The 14709-nt window shown below is 39.8% G+C and overlaps 1 protein-coding gene and 1 pseudogene across 1 annotated transcript in view; both read right to left on the reverse strand.

Annotated features, from left to right (window-relative positions):
• Nucleotides 1-14709, reverse strand: part of ST14 (ST14 transmembrane serine protease matriptase) — a 67276-nt gene that overhangs the window by 5250 nt on the left and 47317 nt on the right. The window contains exons 7-16 of the mRNA XM_074216299.1: nucleotides 13010-13250; nucleotides 11978-12117; nucleotides 9062-9159; nucleotides 8119-8228; nucleotides 7699-7829; nucleotides 6985-7089; nucleotides 5895-6005; nucleotides 5391-5504; nucleotides 3749-3871; nucleotides 2850-3036 (exon numbers count right to left, since the gene is read on the reverse strand). Coding sequence (XP_074072400.1) covers nucleotides 2850-3036; nucleotides 3749-3871; nucleotides 5391-5504; nucleotides 5895-6005; nucleotides 6985-7089; nucleotides 7699-7829; nucleotides 8119-8228; nucleotides 9062-9159; nucleotides 11978-12117; nucleotides 13010-13250 — 1360 coding nt within the window. The remainder of the gene's footprint in view (nucleotides 1-2849; nucleotides 3037-3748; nucleotides 3872-5390; nucleotides 5505-5894; nucleotides 6006-6984; nucleotides 7090-7698; nucleotides 7830-8118; nucleotides 8229-9061; nucleotides 9160-11977; nucleotides 12118-13009; nucleotides 13251-14709) is intronic.
• On the reverse strand, nucleotides 9166-11967 carry LOC141508048 (U2 small nuclear ribonucleoprotein B'' pseudogene; annotated as a pseudogene).

Consider the following 14709-nt stretch of genomic DNA (forward strand, 5'->3'; position numbering starts at 1 on the left):
TGGTGCAGATGGATTCCACTTTCTTCCAGTAGTCCTTGATCAGATGTACCCCCCTGTCATTGTTGCTTAGTGCTGGAAATTACCCTCAGGTTGACTTGTAGACCACACTCCCTCTCCCCCAGTCATGTAGCCCACCCAGAGCAGACTCTGTTCCTTGCTCCCTCTTCAATCAGAGCCTTCATGACAAGCCTTCTCATAACTCTCAGTCTGTTCAGTCAACTTGGCCTGGATCATCTCCATCTTCTCCATAGTGAACAGGTTTCAAGTGGGAGTGAAAGCAGTGGTGGTGACAGCAGAGGATGAGGGAGAGGAAGAAGCAGCACATGGTGAAGGCCAGAAAGAATCAATCCAGATCAAGAAGAGCTCCTCCCCCCACCTGGTCTCAGCCACTTTCCCCTTCATTTTTAAACTTCTTGAAAAAACTGTTAATATCTAGTATCTATTGAATCTCACTACTTCTTTTCTTTTTTTCCCCATTTGATATTTTACATATTATTAAAGTTTATCAACATTCATTCACATGCATATGCATATTTTTAAGTTAACTCCCTTCCTATCCCTGTTCCCCTCAGTAGTAAACCATCTGGTGAATATTGTACATATACATTCATGTTTAACATGTTTATAGATCAGTCATTTTCTATATGAGGAATTAGGCTCAAGGGAAAAGAAAGAAAACCATGAGATAGGAAAGAAAAATATAAGATAAATTTTTACAAAGTGAATGTAGTGTTCATTCAGTTTCCATAGGTTTTGTGTTTTTTTGTTTTGTTTTGTTTTGTTCTGTTTTTCTTCCTCTGCATGTAGATAGCCTTGTCCATAGCAAGTGTCCTAGGGTTGTCCTAGCTCTCTGAAATGCTTGAGAGGAGCTGCTTCCATCAAGGTTGATCAATTCAGTGTTGTTGTTAATGTGTACAATGTTCTCTTGGTTCTGCTCCCTTCACTCGGCATCAATTCTTGTAATTTGTTCCAAGCTTCTTTAGAGTTTGACCATTTATGATTTCTTAAAGAACAATAGTACTCCATAACATTCATATACCATAACTTGTTTAGCTATTGCCCAATTGATGGGCATCTCTTCAATTTCCAATGCTTTGCTACTACAAAAAGAGCTGCTAGGAATATTTTGGAACATGTGGGACTTTTCCTATTTTTTATTTCTTCTGGATATAGGCCTAGTATTTGGTATTGCTGGGTCAAAGGCTATGATCAGCTTTATTGCTCTTTGGGCATAGTTCCATATTGCTCTCCAGAATGGTAGGATCAGTTCACAACTCCACTAACAATGCATAATGCCCCAATCCTCCCACAACCTCTCCAACATTGATTTTCTCTTTTTTGTCATCTTAGCCAATCTGGTAAAAGAGAGGTGGAATCTCTTAGTTGTTTTAATTTACATTTCTCACTACTTCCTTTCCATTGTATTCTAAGACCATAGATGGCCTCCTATGTACTAAATTCATTGGCTTCCTACTAGCTACTGTCTTCTTCCTAAGTTTGAAAGAGGTTATCCTCTCCTGGTTCGCATGGCTGTCCCCACAGTGTCCTCATCTTCTTTCCCCTCTTCCTTACCCCATAATGTAGATATCACTCAAGTCCCTTTTTGATCTCCTTTTTTTCTCTCCATATTCTCTTTCTTCATCTACTCCCTTGTGTTATGACTTCCGCACAGACGTCTTTCAAATTTATACCTCCCCTCCCCACCTCTTTCCTGAACTGCAGTCCTATCTCACCAGTTGCCTACTAGACATCTCTGCCTTTATACCCTGTAGACATCACAAACTTATCAAGTCTAAAACAAAATTCATTATTCCCTCCCTCACCCCCTCAAAAAAAAAAGAGAGAGAGAATTCCACCTCCTACTTTCCTGTTGATGTTGTAGGTATCATTATCCTTCCATCTACCAAATCTCATGACCTCAGAATCATCTGTAACTCCCCCCCATTCTTGTTGTTCAGTTGGTTTCAGTTGTGTCTGATTTTTCATGACTTCAATTGTGATTTTCTTGACAAAGACATTGGAGTGATTTACCATTTCCTCTCCAGCTCAATTTATAGGAGAGGAAACTGAAGCAAACAGGGGTAAGTTACTTGCACAGGGACATACAATTAATAAAATCTTATTAATAAATAAATAATAATTAAGAAAGATGAATTTTGTCTCATTCCTTCCTCCAGCCATATCCAAATGGTTGCCAATTCTATCTCCACAATTATCTCTTGTATCTGTTTCCTTGTCTCCATTTAAATGCTACCAACTTTAGTTCAAGGTTCCAATCCTAATTCTCCTACTTACTAAATATGCAATCTTAGGCAAATAACTTGGGTTTCAGTTTCCCTATCTATAAAATAATGGTGTTGGACCAGATGATTTTTTAAGTCTATGATCCTGTGATAATAGCGTTATTCTTTTTTGCCTAGATTACTAAAATAACATCCTTCTCCAGTTCTCTCTTTCCATCCCTACCAAAATAATCTTCTTAAGTCATAGGTCTGATATATTTCCTAACTTGGTGGGTGTTCATTCTAAATCATCATTGCCTGCATGTGATCATGGATGAGATCAATATGTCACTCTTTGGTCCCCAAATTAAATCAGCTTGTCACCCTGTAGTTTTCCATCATATAACAGTATATGCCTAGCCAAAATCTCCAGAGTCTTTTCTAAAAAGTCTTGCCCTGTCCAAGAGCTGACATGACTCTGGAGATGAAAATGCTTCCATAAAGTATGTTATAAAACACAAAGCAATATCAGTCCTATTTTACAAGTTTCCCTCCTCCCCCACATCCCATCCCCATTCCATGCCTTCTAATCCCAGGTAAAGCCTCCAAGAGAATATAGTCACCTACCTGATTCCTAACTCGTCAATGAAGCAATGGGCTGCAGAGACAAGCCAGGTGGAGGAGATTAGTGAGGCACCACAGAGGTGACCCTGGCCCGCTGCATGTAGGCTCACCTGCCACGGCCACTCTCCTTCATCTGAATTCTGGCCTCCAACAATCCTTGACTGTTTAATGAATGACCGGAGTCCACAATCTGTTGAATGATGGGAGAGAACTCAGGTGGGATGTTTGAGCTGAGGAAAGGAAGTTCCACCCTGCCCAAAGACCTAGCCTGCTGGTTTCAAAGGCTTTTCTTTATGAACCATCTCTGATATAGACTGATCTTATAATAAAGCTATAGCCATTGGGGGCCCTAATATGCTCCTTTGAGTACATTCCAACTTCCTGGTCAATTCAGCTTTTCCCAGGAAATTTTAACTTCCATCCATCCATCTACCTCAGGAGACCCTTTTGAGGTTAAAGTTGCCTGTCCTCCCCGCCCCCCCCCCCATCCCGGCACTCACATGAATTTAAGAGAATTTCTGATTTTTAATTGCTTTTCATTTTCAAAGGTTTGAAGCCATTCCTCCTTTTGCCTATATTTATATATGGCATTTTAAGAGGCTCTAGATCTAGGAGGAAAAACAAATTCACTTAACTGCTAAAGTTGTATACAAATTCATGGCTTAAAGTACCCAAAAAGCAGCTCAGAGTCACAACCATGGAGCTGATAGGAAGGAGTAGAGGGAATGAACCTCTAAGAGTTGGGCAAGAAGGGTCATGTTCTGTTTTTCTCCCTTTCTGAGGGGTATAGAGGCTAATGTAGTAAAGGGGGGCTGGCTTCCTTCAGCTGTTTCCTACAAAGCAGGGGCAAAGAGAAACCCAAAACAAAGGGGCATGTCTGGTGTGGCCCTTGATGTCCATACCACAGTTCTTCTCATCCGAGCCATCACTGCAGTCCTGCTTCCCATCACATTCTGGGTTCCCTTTGCTCAGACACACTCCACTGCGGCACTTGTATGTATATTTGGTGCAGGGGACAATCGAAACTGACAGTAAAAGGAGAGAGGAAAAAAAGTCAAAGCTGGGAATGAGGAATAAGACTTGATTGTCAGCAGGTTGTCAGACCAGAAGTCAGCACCAAGGTGAAGCACCCAACCTATGAACAATGGGTTTTTGAGACTAGGTCTCCCTATCTCACTGAGGGGTAGATAGTCAGTGGCCACTCACAGGCCCAAACCCACCACTGATCAGCATGGAAGTTTTGACATGTTGCTTTTATGATCTGGGCTTAGTCTCCCCAGACAGTCTGGTAGCTCCCTACTCCTAAGGTTTACCAAAGATATGCATTTGGCTTTAACCTTAATGCATCTAATAACTTCCAAACTCAAGCTATCCATCAGTTTAGCTTCTCCAGTAGCAGGGATTCAGGCATTATAGTATGTACCACTATGCCCAGTTCATTAACTTCTTTTTTTTGGGGGGGGGGCAAGGCAATGGGGTAAGTGACTTGCCCAGGGTCACACAGATAGATAATTATTATTTGAACTCAGGTCCTCCTGACTCCAGGGCTGGAGCTCTATCCACTGCACCACCTAGCTGCCCCTTGTTCATTAACTTCTAATACAGTCTACAGCACCAACTCAAATCCTTGCCATGCCTCAAAACACTTCTCAAGATTCACCACTTCCTATTGGTCATTCTAGATACAAAAGCCAGAGGGCAATGAGACGCCACCTGTTGAATGTTAGAATGAACCAATTGCAAACATCCTATATTGTGACAAAATAATAATAGCAGGTACAAATAAAACATCTCCAAGAAAATAATATCCCTATAAATATAATAGCTAATTTCTTATTTGAAGATTTGATGGGTAAAGAATAGGAGATATGGATTGATTTTTTAAAATTTATTTATTTATTTAAGACAATGGGGTTAAGTGACTTGCCCAAGGTCACAAAGCTAGACAATTAAAGTGTCTGAGGCCAGATTTGAACTCAGGTACTCCTGACTCCAGAGCTGGTACTCTATCCACTGTGCCAGCTAGCTGTCCCTGATTGATTTTTTTTTACTTGTTTTGCTATCAGAACAATGCTATAGATGATGTTTCTAATTATCGATAGACAATAAAGTGGCTAACATCCAAAAAAAAAAAAAAGACTTGCCACCTTCAAGAAATCTTCCATAACTTCCCATTGGGGCTCTCACCAAGTAGTATGCAGTGTTGTCTACTAGTTTTAAATGGTAGTTAGATATGCTGCTTTGTATGCATCCAAATGTCATTGAACTTGCCCTAGATTCTACATGTCTCCCTGAGGGTCAGAGTCATCCAAAGTACAAGGTATTTACTCAAATCAAGAGTCCTCAAAGACTGAAGCAAGGGAAAAAGGATGAAGTGAAACATTCCCAATGCTCAACCCAGAGGAATTTTAGTCCAGGAATTTTTGTCTGATAAGGGGCATAGTCCAATATATTGAACCCTAAATTCCCAAGAGAGGTCCCCGCTCTCTGTAATGAGCCCAGGGTCAAGCCCCGTGCTAAGGCAGCTGTTTCTTCAGTCCTTACCACTGTCACATTCAGCTTCATCACTCCCATCTCCACAGTTATCTTTCTTATTACATTTCTCGCTCTTGGGGATGCATTTTCCATTGCCACACCTAAAGGTTCCATTTGGACAGCCTGGAAAAAGCACACCACTTCAACAAAAAGCTAATTGTTTCTCTCCATCCCGTGATATCCCACTATCCCAAGACCAGCCACCACTGTCCCAAGTGATACTGATGACAAACCCAAATAGAAATGGATCTCAAGGGTCACACATGGACTTGGGAGAATGACAAATTATCATTATTTAGTTTATTGTTATTTTACTGATTTAATTAAACATTCCCCAATTATTTTAACATGGTTCGGACAACATGGATGTTTGCAAGTCACTGAAAATTTGGCACCTCTCCCTTAAGATACTGAACAAAGGGGTTAGGCATCAGCTTTGTCTCAGGGGAAAAAATCCAGGCCCCTTCCCCAGGAGTCCAAGATGCCCAGAGAATCCTAAAGGGAATTACTTACTGCATTCCAGCTCATCACTTTTATCCCCACAATCATCCAGGCCATCACAGAGCCAAAAGCGGGGTTTACAAAAATTGTTCTTGCAAGTGAACTGATAGGTTGAGTTACACACTGTAGAGGGAATGAAATCAGAAGAGGTATTAACAGCAGGGTGATGGGGGAATGAGGGTTCTTTCACAACAGAGGATTTAGGGGACCTGAACTTCTGATAGTATGTCTGGTGATTCTCTAGGAAGGCTTAACCAAAGAATAACCTCCCTAAGTAGAAGGAAAAAGTAATATCTAGATTGGTCAGGGGCCTCAGGGCAAAGGCATTACAATTCAGACAAAAGATTAAAGAGATTTACAAATCAGACTGGGGGATTGAAGAAAACCCACCCTATAGAACTATCTCTTCTACCCCACAAAGGGTTAGAGGCATGGTGACAATCTGGAAAGTCTGTAAAATTTTTTGGCCCTCCCTTCATACCAGAGAAGCTGCCTGAACACTTATGTATTTTTTTTTTTGCAAGGCAATGGGATTCAGTGGCTTGCCCAAGGCCACACAGCTAGGTAATTATTAAGTGTCTGAGGACAGATTTGAACTCAGGTACTGCTGACTCCAGGGCTGGTGCTCTATCCACTGCACCACCTAGCCGCCCCTGAACACTTATGTATTAAAAAGATAAAGCATGTTGAAATTATGTAATACTAAACACAAATTTTATGCATTTGAGTTTCTAATTTTTTTTTCCTGCCATCTGCTGACCTTTGTGCATTTGTAGCTTCCACAAAACTCCTAAAAAAATTCCTATTTAATTTCTTATACTGATCCATGATATAGTGAAACCACAATGGGAAAAGTCATGGTATAGAAGGGATAAATGAACTTCTATGTAGAAGGAGATCCTCTATCAATTCCAAATTTATCCCATGATAGACATAGGGCAGCCACTTTTGTGGGGGGGGCAGGAAATGGCAAATTAAGGATTCATGGTATTGTACTCCCATATGGACAAAGCAAGAGGCAAGGTGAGTGGGCAGCTGAACTGGGAAAGAGTAACAGGGTCATCTTGGAAACCAAGTCATTTCCCATAACTCCTTCACGTACCACAATCAAGCTCATCACTGAAATCTGTACAGTCAGTCCAGCCATCACAACGCAATGTGTTATTGATACAGCGTCCTGTTTTGCAGGTGAACATGCCAGGGCAGGCTGTGGGGAAGGGAGTGGAAGAAGAAAAGTGTGTGTGGGGGGCACATGCTAGGCTTTCAGATCTCATAGAAACTCTACTAATCCTCCCCCAGCAGACTGTGACCCCAAAGATTGGAAGACACTTCCCATTTCACCCTAGGGCAAGGACTCCCTGCTCCAAATATAAAACTCCTGGTGCCATCAAATGACAGATTTCTGAAAACCCCCTACTCACTCAACAGCTAAAGGCAAAGATTATATATAACAAGAGATAGCCCTGGACACCACAGAATTCTAGTGAACCTTCTATAGAAGGTTCAATGACTTGAACCCCCAAAGAGACCCCAAAAAAACACCATGATAAAAGAGTGCAAGGTTGGCAACCAGCTCTAATCCTCACTTGCTACTTGTGCATCCTTAGGTAAATCACTTGACCTTTTGGGGCCTTAGACTTTCTCATCTGCAAATTGGGGAGTAAATATGCCTGCCTACCTTACTCACCAGATTATTGTGAGGACCAAATAAGATAATGGCTGTGTTGTACATTACAAACATGAAAAAAGTAGAAAGCTCATCTTGAGTCCATTTACAGACATACCCACTCTCCAAACCACCCCCTTCTTTACTCACGGTCACTAGAGTCATAGGAGAGGTATTCAGCGAAGAAACCTGTGTCAGTATAGGACTCGTCCGAGTGGAAATGGACAGTGATCTTGTTACTTCTACTAGTCACAACAAAATGTTTCTTCTCTCCACAGTACCTGGAGGGAGCCACACCACTATGACTATTACTGAACCCCAGTCAAAGAGAGGGAAGGGGCTATGGGGTCAGGAGGTTGGGTGGGATCCAGTCCACAAAGCAGGCTGGGGAAACTCACCTCTGGATAACCAGAATTAACAGAGTCCCCTAAGGAGGGAACAAAGTTGGGGCCTGGGGGGAGGCTGAGGATTTAGACCAGTTCTCCTCCACCTCCACCAAGGATGATTCTAGGTACAGAACATCTTTGAGAAGTCTCAGGGACCTCCCTATTTCCCCCCCAGAACACTAACCTTTCCCCATTGATTTCCACATAGTCCTTGGTGCAGGTACCCAAAGTTTCATGAGGCTCCACCAGATAGAAAAGCTTGAAACGAATCTTCACATTTTGGTGATGGGGGACCTATAAAGGGGGTGATACTCAGAAACTGTTTCATCTCCCCCTCTATCCCAAGGTCCTAGAAAAGGAAGTCCTTCTCTTACCCTGCTCCTAAAAAGATCTAAATTTTCTTATTCCCTTCTTTAAAATCTTCATTGTCTATCCTTTCCTTCCTCTGACATTTCATCCACTATTGGCAGCACCAAAGACATTAAAAATCTTGGATAATAGCAATTCAGCTTTAGGAGGTCCAAAGGTTTCATTGTTTAAGCTTTACTATCTTAAGCACTAAGATTTAGAGTGATTTCAAGTTCACAAAGTCCTTGCTAAAATTTGACTTTTTTATTTCAAAATTCACAAATGTGAAATAAAATGAATATTTTTATATACCATAAAATAGAAAAAGAAGTTTGTATATGAAATAAGGTCTACTATGCTTATTTTGATTTTCTTACACAAAGTCCTTTCTTTCAAATGAAATGATGGGTCAAAGATACCGTTATTTTCCCGTGGTCCTAGACCTAGGAGGAGACAGAGACTTAAAAGTCTAGGACTTTTTTTTGATTCTGACTGATTCTAACTTTCCTTAGCTTGGCTTGCAGCAGCAAGGTCATAGGTTAGATGTTTAACAGGATTTCCTAGCTGGAAAGGTGAAAAACCAGAAAAGATAAGGGAGATTAGCATTTCTAGCTCTAGAGGGTTTCTAGAATGAAAAAGACTAGAAAGATCTGGAGGACTCTCACTATCTTCTGAAGTCTTCATCAAGGTCTCTAACAACAAGAGGTTTTTCTCCTTCCTTCTTCCTTTTCTCCTTCCTTCTTCTACTAACTATTTAATTAGACATACCCAGCTCCTACCTCAATATCCCATGTGCAGTCAATATTGGGGGGATAGTGGCCTGGGTAGTAGGGAGTATTGAATGTTCCCTGCATTCCAGTTAGGCGACCTCCACATTCTGAAAGTTAAAAAACATGAGAAGCAATGTGAGGGATCCAGAGTCAAAGAGTTTAGATGAGAGACAGAAGAAGAAACCAAATCAAATGAATTCCTTTTCGTGGGAGCTTCCCAGTGAGAAGTCAAAGACACTGTGGTACTTTTTATTTTCTCCTGAGCAATGATCTGAGAGGATCTGAAAATCCTGTGTGGTGGTGGTTGTACATTCCAAAGTCTTCACTGACTTCCTTTAAGGCAGTGCTCTAAACCCAAGCTGCTGATTCAACCTTATAAACAGATAAAGAACAATATCTGAAGACTGGAATTTTTTTTTGAATACAAGAAAGTTTTAATTGTACAAAATGTCTATTGCATGTTGTGGTACCCCAGATTTGTAAGGAACACTGGAGAATCTCAGTTCAAAAAGTTTACCCAGAATGTTTTACTACTTTTAGTATTGCCCTCAGAAAGCTCTTCAAAATTTCTGAATTGTATCTTTTGAAAACAAAGGACAGGAGCCATAAATAAAAAGTCATTTAAAGAAAGTCCAAAAAGCTATTTCTTGGCATATATAATCTTCATAGCATGGGATGGTGTGATCTTAAATCCTTGTAAGGCATATCTGGCAGCACCAGCAAGTCCATCATTTTCAAACTCCACAAAAAGCAATGTCATGTTTCCCAGGTATCAATCTTACTTCTTTGAAACCAGAAAACTGATTAAACAGCATAGATAACATCATTTCATTAGTCTCTTCTGGCAAGTTATTTAGGAATAAAATATAATTCGGTGGGTAGTCAGGCACCTGAGGATTTGGGGTTGAATTTCCTTGGGTGTTAGCTGAATTTGGTGTAGCCTGACCAGGCTTTTTGTTTGCAGCATTAGCAGTTTGCTCCAGAGATTTTGCCTTTTTCTTTTCTTTTTTCTTTTCCTTATCAGCAAAAGTGCCATGCATTTTAGAGATTACATCAGAGCCTGTTTTTGCATACTGAATTCACATTGGTTTACCATAAAATGGAAAGCCTTGTAACTGTCTCAAAGCATTAGTAGATGAACCAAGTTCTTTAAATATAACAAATGCTTGTCTTCTCATCTTCATAGTTTTTAAAGCCACAATATCCACTACATGGCCAAACTGAGAAAAGAGTGCATACAATGATCTCTTCAGTTCTTTTTTGATTTTATCATTCATATTGTTGATATAAATTGTATGATTTGGTCTGACATCCATGTTTTGGATTAAATTTCAGAGAAGCCTGGAAGGCTTTCTCCCAGGGCTCACTGCACACCCAAACACCAGAAGAGGAAATGAAACTGAAGACTGGAATTCTTAGCCTTTTTTTCTCCATGAATCTCTTTAACAGACTGGTAAAGGATAAAAGAGTAATGTTCTTCAAATTCATAAAAGGCATATGATTACAAATATAATTATATTAAATACTGTCCTTACAATATTTCCTTAAAAAAGTTCAAAGACCCCAGGCAAAAGACCCCTGCACTAGAAGTTCCAGATTTCCATATTTCAAATCATTCAACCTGCCCCTTAGCTGGGCACTCCACTTTCCAGCCTCTGCTTTTTCAAGTATACTTGTGACCAAGGTTTCAACTGAATTAAGTAAACATTTATTCAAAACCTACTATTTCCTGGACACTATATTAGGAGTTGGGTTATAAAGACCAAAAATAGTCTCTCTTCTGTAGGAGCTTGAATTCTAATGGGGAAAGAGAAGTGGGGAGAAAGGGGAAAGAAAATATATGTAAAAATAAATCAAAACAAATCTCCAAAGTAAATTCAGGCATTTTGAAGAAGGGAAGCAAAAAGTATCAGGAAAGGCCTTATAGAGAGGGAAACTGAGCTGAGCCTTGAAAAAGGGAGCTCAAAATTCCAAAAGGTTGAGGTGAGTAAAAGACATATTCTAGGTTTGGGATGTTTGGGACAATTCATGCAAAGACAGAGAGAGAGAGAGAGAGAAGGACTAACAAGCTGTGTCTAAAGGCGTGCATGCAACCTAATCTAAGCTGGACCAGAGAATGCATGATGGGAAGTCATGTAAAATTAGTCTTATCCTACAGTCAGGGAAGAAATATTTTGTGTTACAATCTGGGAAGCCAGATTGCAAAAAAGCTTTAAAGGTCACACAAAGAGGTTTTTACTCTATGCTAACTTCAATAGGAAATTATTGCAGCTTCTGAAGCAGGAGAGAAATTTGGTCAGGAATGTTTGTGAGGAATATCAATTTGGCTGCCATGTAGAAAATAGCTGAGGGAGAGGAGAGGCTTGAACAGAAATCATCTGTGCTCTGGTTAAGCATGTCCTTTGTAGACACAGTATCTCCTAGAGAAGGAATTCTCCTGAACTTAATTTTTAATATTTTTATATTACAAATATAAATATAAATCCTATATATTTTATTTTATGAATTTAAAAACATTATTAGGAAGAGGGGTCCAGAGACTTCAACAGCTAACAGGGACCATGTCACACAAAAAATTAGGAATCCCTGCTCTAGGATTTCCATATAATTCCCACTTCCATCTTCTTGTGCTTTGATTGTTTTCCTTTATTTCTGACTCTTTATAAATCCTTTTGGAGTTTTCTTGGCACAGATATTGGAGTGGTTTGCCATTTCCTTTCCACCTCATTTTACAGATAAGGAAATTGAGGCAAACAGGATTAAGTGATTCAGCCAGGGTCACATAACTTGTAAGTATCTAAAGTCAGATTAGAATTCAAGTCTTCCTGACTTTGGCCTTGGCACTCTATCCACTGTGCTACCCTGTTTCCTACCCCAATCCCCATATACCATCAGCACTATCAACACTGCAAACCCTTTCCTTACCAGTCATCTTGGGTAACTGGAAGAACTTAGCCTTAAAACCAGGGTGGCGCCGGACAGTGTTGGTGATGAGGGTGACAAGCATGACGTTCTGAGAGGAGAGGAAGGTCAGGTTGTAGGAGGGAGCATAAGTACCACACAACCTGTGAGATGAGAAGGAAGGAGAGTTTGAGGGAAGAAGATGCAGGTGAGCCACCCCATGCACCCTTTCCAATCTCCAACTGGATCTTAACTGACTCCAACCACCAATATTTTAGTAGTCAGATCTAGAAAGTGACCATTGAACCAGCCAGGGCTCCACCTCTGTGTCTGACAATTGAGCTGGGATGATATCTTGTTTTGGAGAGTCCACTGATGAAATCACTTCTGAAATGAAACTCATTCCAAATACTGTACTTGCCTTTCTTTTTAACTGCTTTATTATTTCTTGCTTTAGAATAGGGGTTCTTAACTTTTGGGAGTATCTTGGCCCCCTTTGGCAATTGGGTCAAGTCTACAGAATTCTTCTCAAAACAATATTTTAAACATTTAAATACAGAGGATTGCAAAGGAAACTAATTATATTGAAAAAGAATTATCAAAACACTAAAAAACAAAAAAGTTCATAGACCCCAGGTTAAGAGCACCTACTTAAAGATAGCTAAGTGGTAGAAGGGACAGAGCACCTGGTATTAGGAGGCACTGAGTTCAGATCCAGCCTCAGAGACTTACTAGCTATGTGACTTTGGTTAAGTCACTTAACCACAATTGCCTCAAAACAACAACAAAAAAGGAGCCCCTGCTTTAGAAGTTAAGAGAATGGTTTTGAGCTAAAAGCAATGACATGACCTTCTACAATTTAAAACCAATGCCTCAAACTGATCCTGCAGATATTATCTCAATGCAGCAGATGAGAAGACATGTGTACAGTTGTTTGCAGCTCTTAGGGTTCCATATAAATGCTCACTAGTAAGACCACTCCATCTTATCATTTCCTTATCCACTCTCCTTGCAGAATCCCTCTCCCTCAAAGGGCTCCAGTAGCAGCATACTCACTGTACCACAGCTCGAGGCTCCACAGGACTCAGGGAGTCATAGACCATGACCACATCATTCCCATCATTATCACATGGTGCGACATCAAAACTTTGGAAGGTAAGGCTCAGCACCAGGTCAGCATCTCCACGCAGAACCCACTGGCAGCGAGCACGTGCAGGGTAGGGGCTGTCTGGGAATCCTGGGGTGGTGAAGCGGGTCACCTCCTCACCCCGAGCATGGAGGGAAAAGCTACAGCTGTCTGTACAGAAGAGAGTTAAAAAATGAGGAAAGAGACTGACGGAAAGATACAAAAAAGAAAATACATATAATATGTACTAAATAAATATAGGGTTATGGGGAAGACACTAGCAACTAGTAGGCATGACACAAATCAGTTAAACTTTTACTGGCAAAAGAATAAGAGCTGAGTTTTGAAAGAAAAAAGATTCCAAGAGGCCATGGTGAGTAGAAAGGTCTGGAGAGCGTACTTGGGAGATGGGAGTTGAAGGGTCTCATATGAAGAATAGCAAGAAGTTAACTATGGGAAAGTGGGTAATGTATAATAAGATAGTTGGAAAAGTGGATTGGCATAATAATGATGTTAGGGAAAACAACTTTAAAAGACTTCAGAACTCCGATCAAAGGAACAAGCAAATAATTGTAACTTCAAAAGATTGATGATGAAATGTACCTCCCACCTACTGGATAAAAGCTTATAAATTAGACTTACAAAAGGCAACCTGTATTCTCAGATATGACCCATGTGGTGACTTTCTAGCTTGACTACATAAATTTGTTTTAAGGGAGGGCTTCTTTTTGGGAAGAAAGTGATTTGTAAGTACTGACGTATAAGAGGAAAAGAAAGAAAAAAAAAACATCAATTAAACATTTTAAGTGCCCAAAGACAACAAAAAGTGCAAAAGGGGACATAAACTAAACAACTTTGTTATTCCCTATTAAATTTTGTTATAGTTTGCATAGTTTGATTTCTATATATAATTCTCTTTTGTATTCTCTATATATGTATATATATACATATATATAGTGAAATATTAGTGTTTAATTTGAAAAACTTAGAACTCTAATCAATGCAATACAGTGACCAACCAGAATTCCAAAGGACTGATTATGAGGCACCCTACCAACATCCTGAAAAGAGACATGATGAACTCAAGATACAGAAAGAAACACAATGTTTTCAGACTTGAGCAATGTAGTAATTTGCTTTCTATTCTGTTACAAGAGTTTTGCTTTTTTTTTTAATGGAGGGAAGGAGAAGAGATAATTTTTTTGTTTATTGAAAAAAGATTTAATTTTTAAAAAAGGAATTCTAATCAGTGAATTGACCAACCACAATTCCAGAGGACCAGTGATGAATCACGTCACCCCTAACTTCTGACAAAGAGATGGATTCAAAGAGCAAATGAAACATATATTTTTGAATCTGATAAAAGTGGGAATTAGTTTTACTTGACTATCCATATCTGTTACAAGGTTTTTGTTTCATTTTATTTTACATGGGTTGGAGAGAGAGAAAATAGATACTCGTTACTTGAATAAAAGTTCAAAACAGAAATCCTTATTTTTTAAATTTTTACAATAAAAAATCATGAACTAAGGCGGCTATGTGGCACAGTGGATAGAGCACCGATCCTGAAGTCAGGAGTACCTGAGTACAAATCTGGCCTCAGACACTTAATAATTACCTAGCTGTGTGG

Source organism: Macrotis lagotis, chromosome 1, assembly GCF_037893015.1.
Source record: "Macrotis lagotis isolate mMagLag1 chromosome 1, bilby.v1.9.chrom.fasta, whole genome shotgun sequence".
NCBI lineage: Eukaryota > Metazoa > Chordata > Mammalia > Peramelemorphia > Peramelidae > Macrotis > Macrotis lagotis.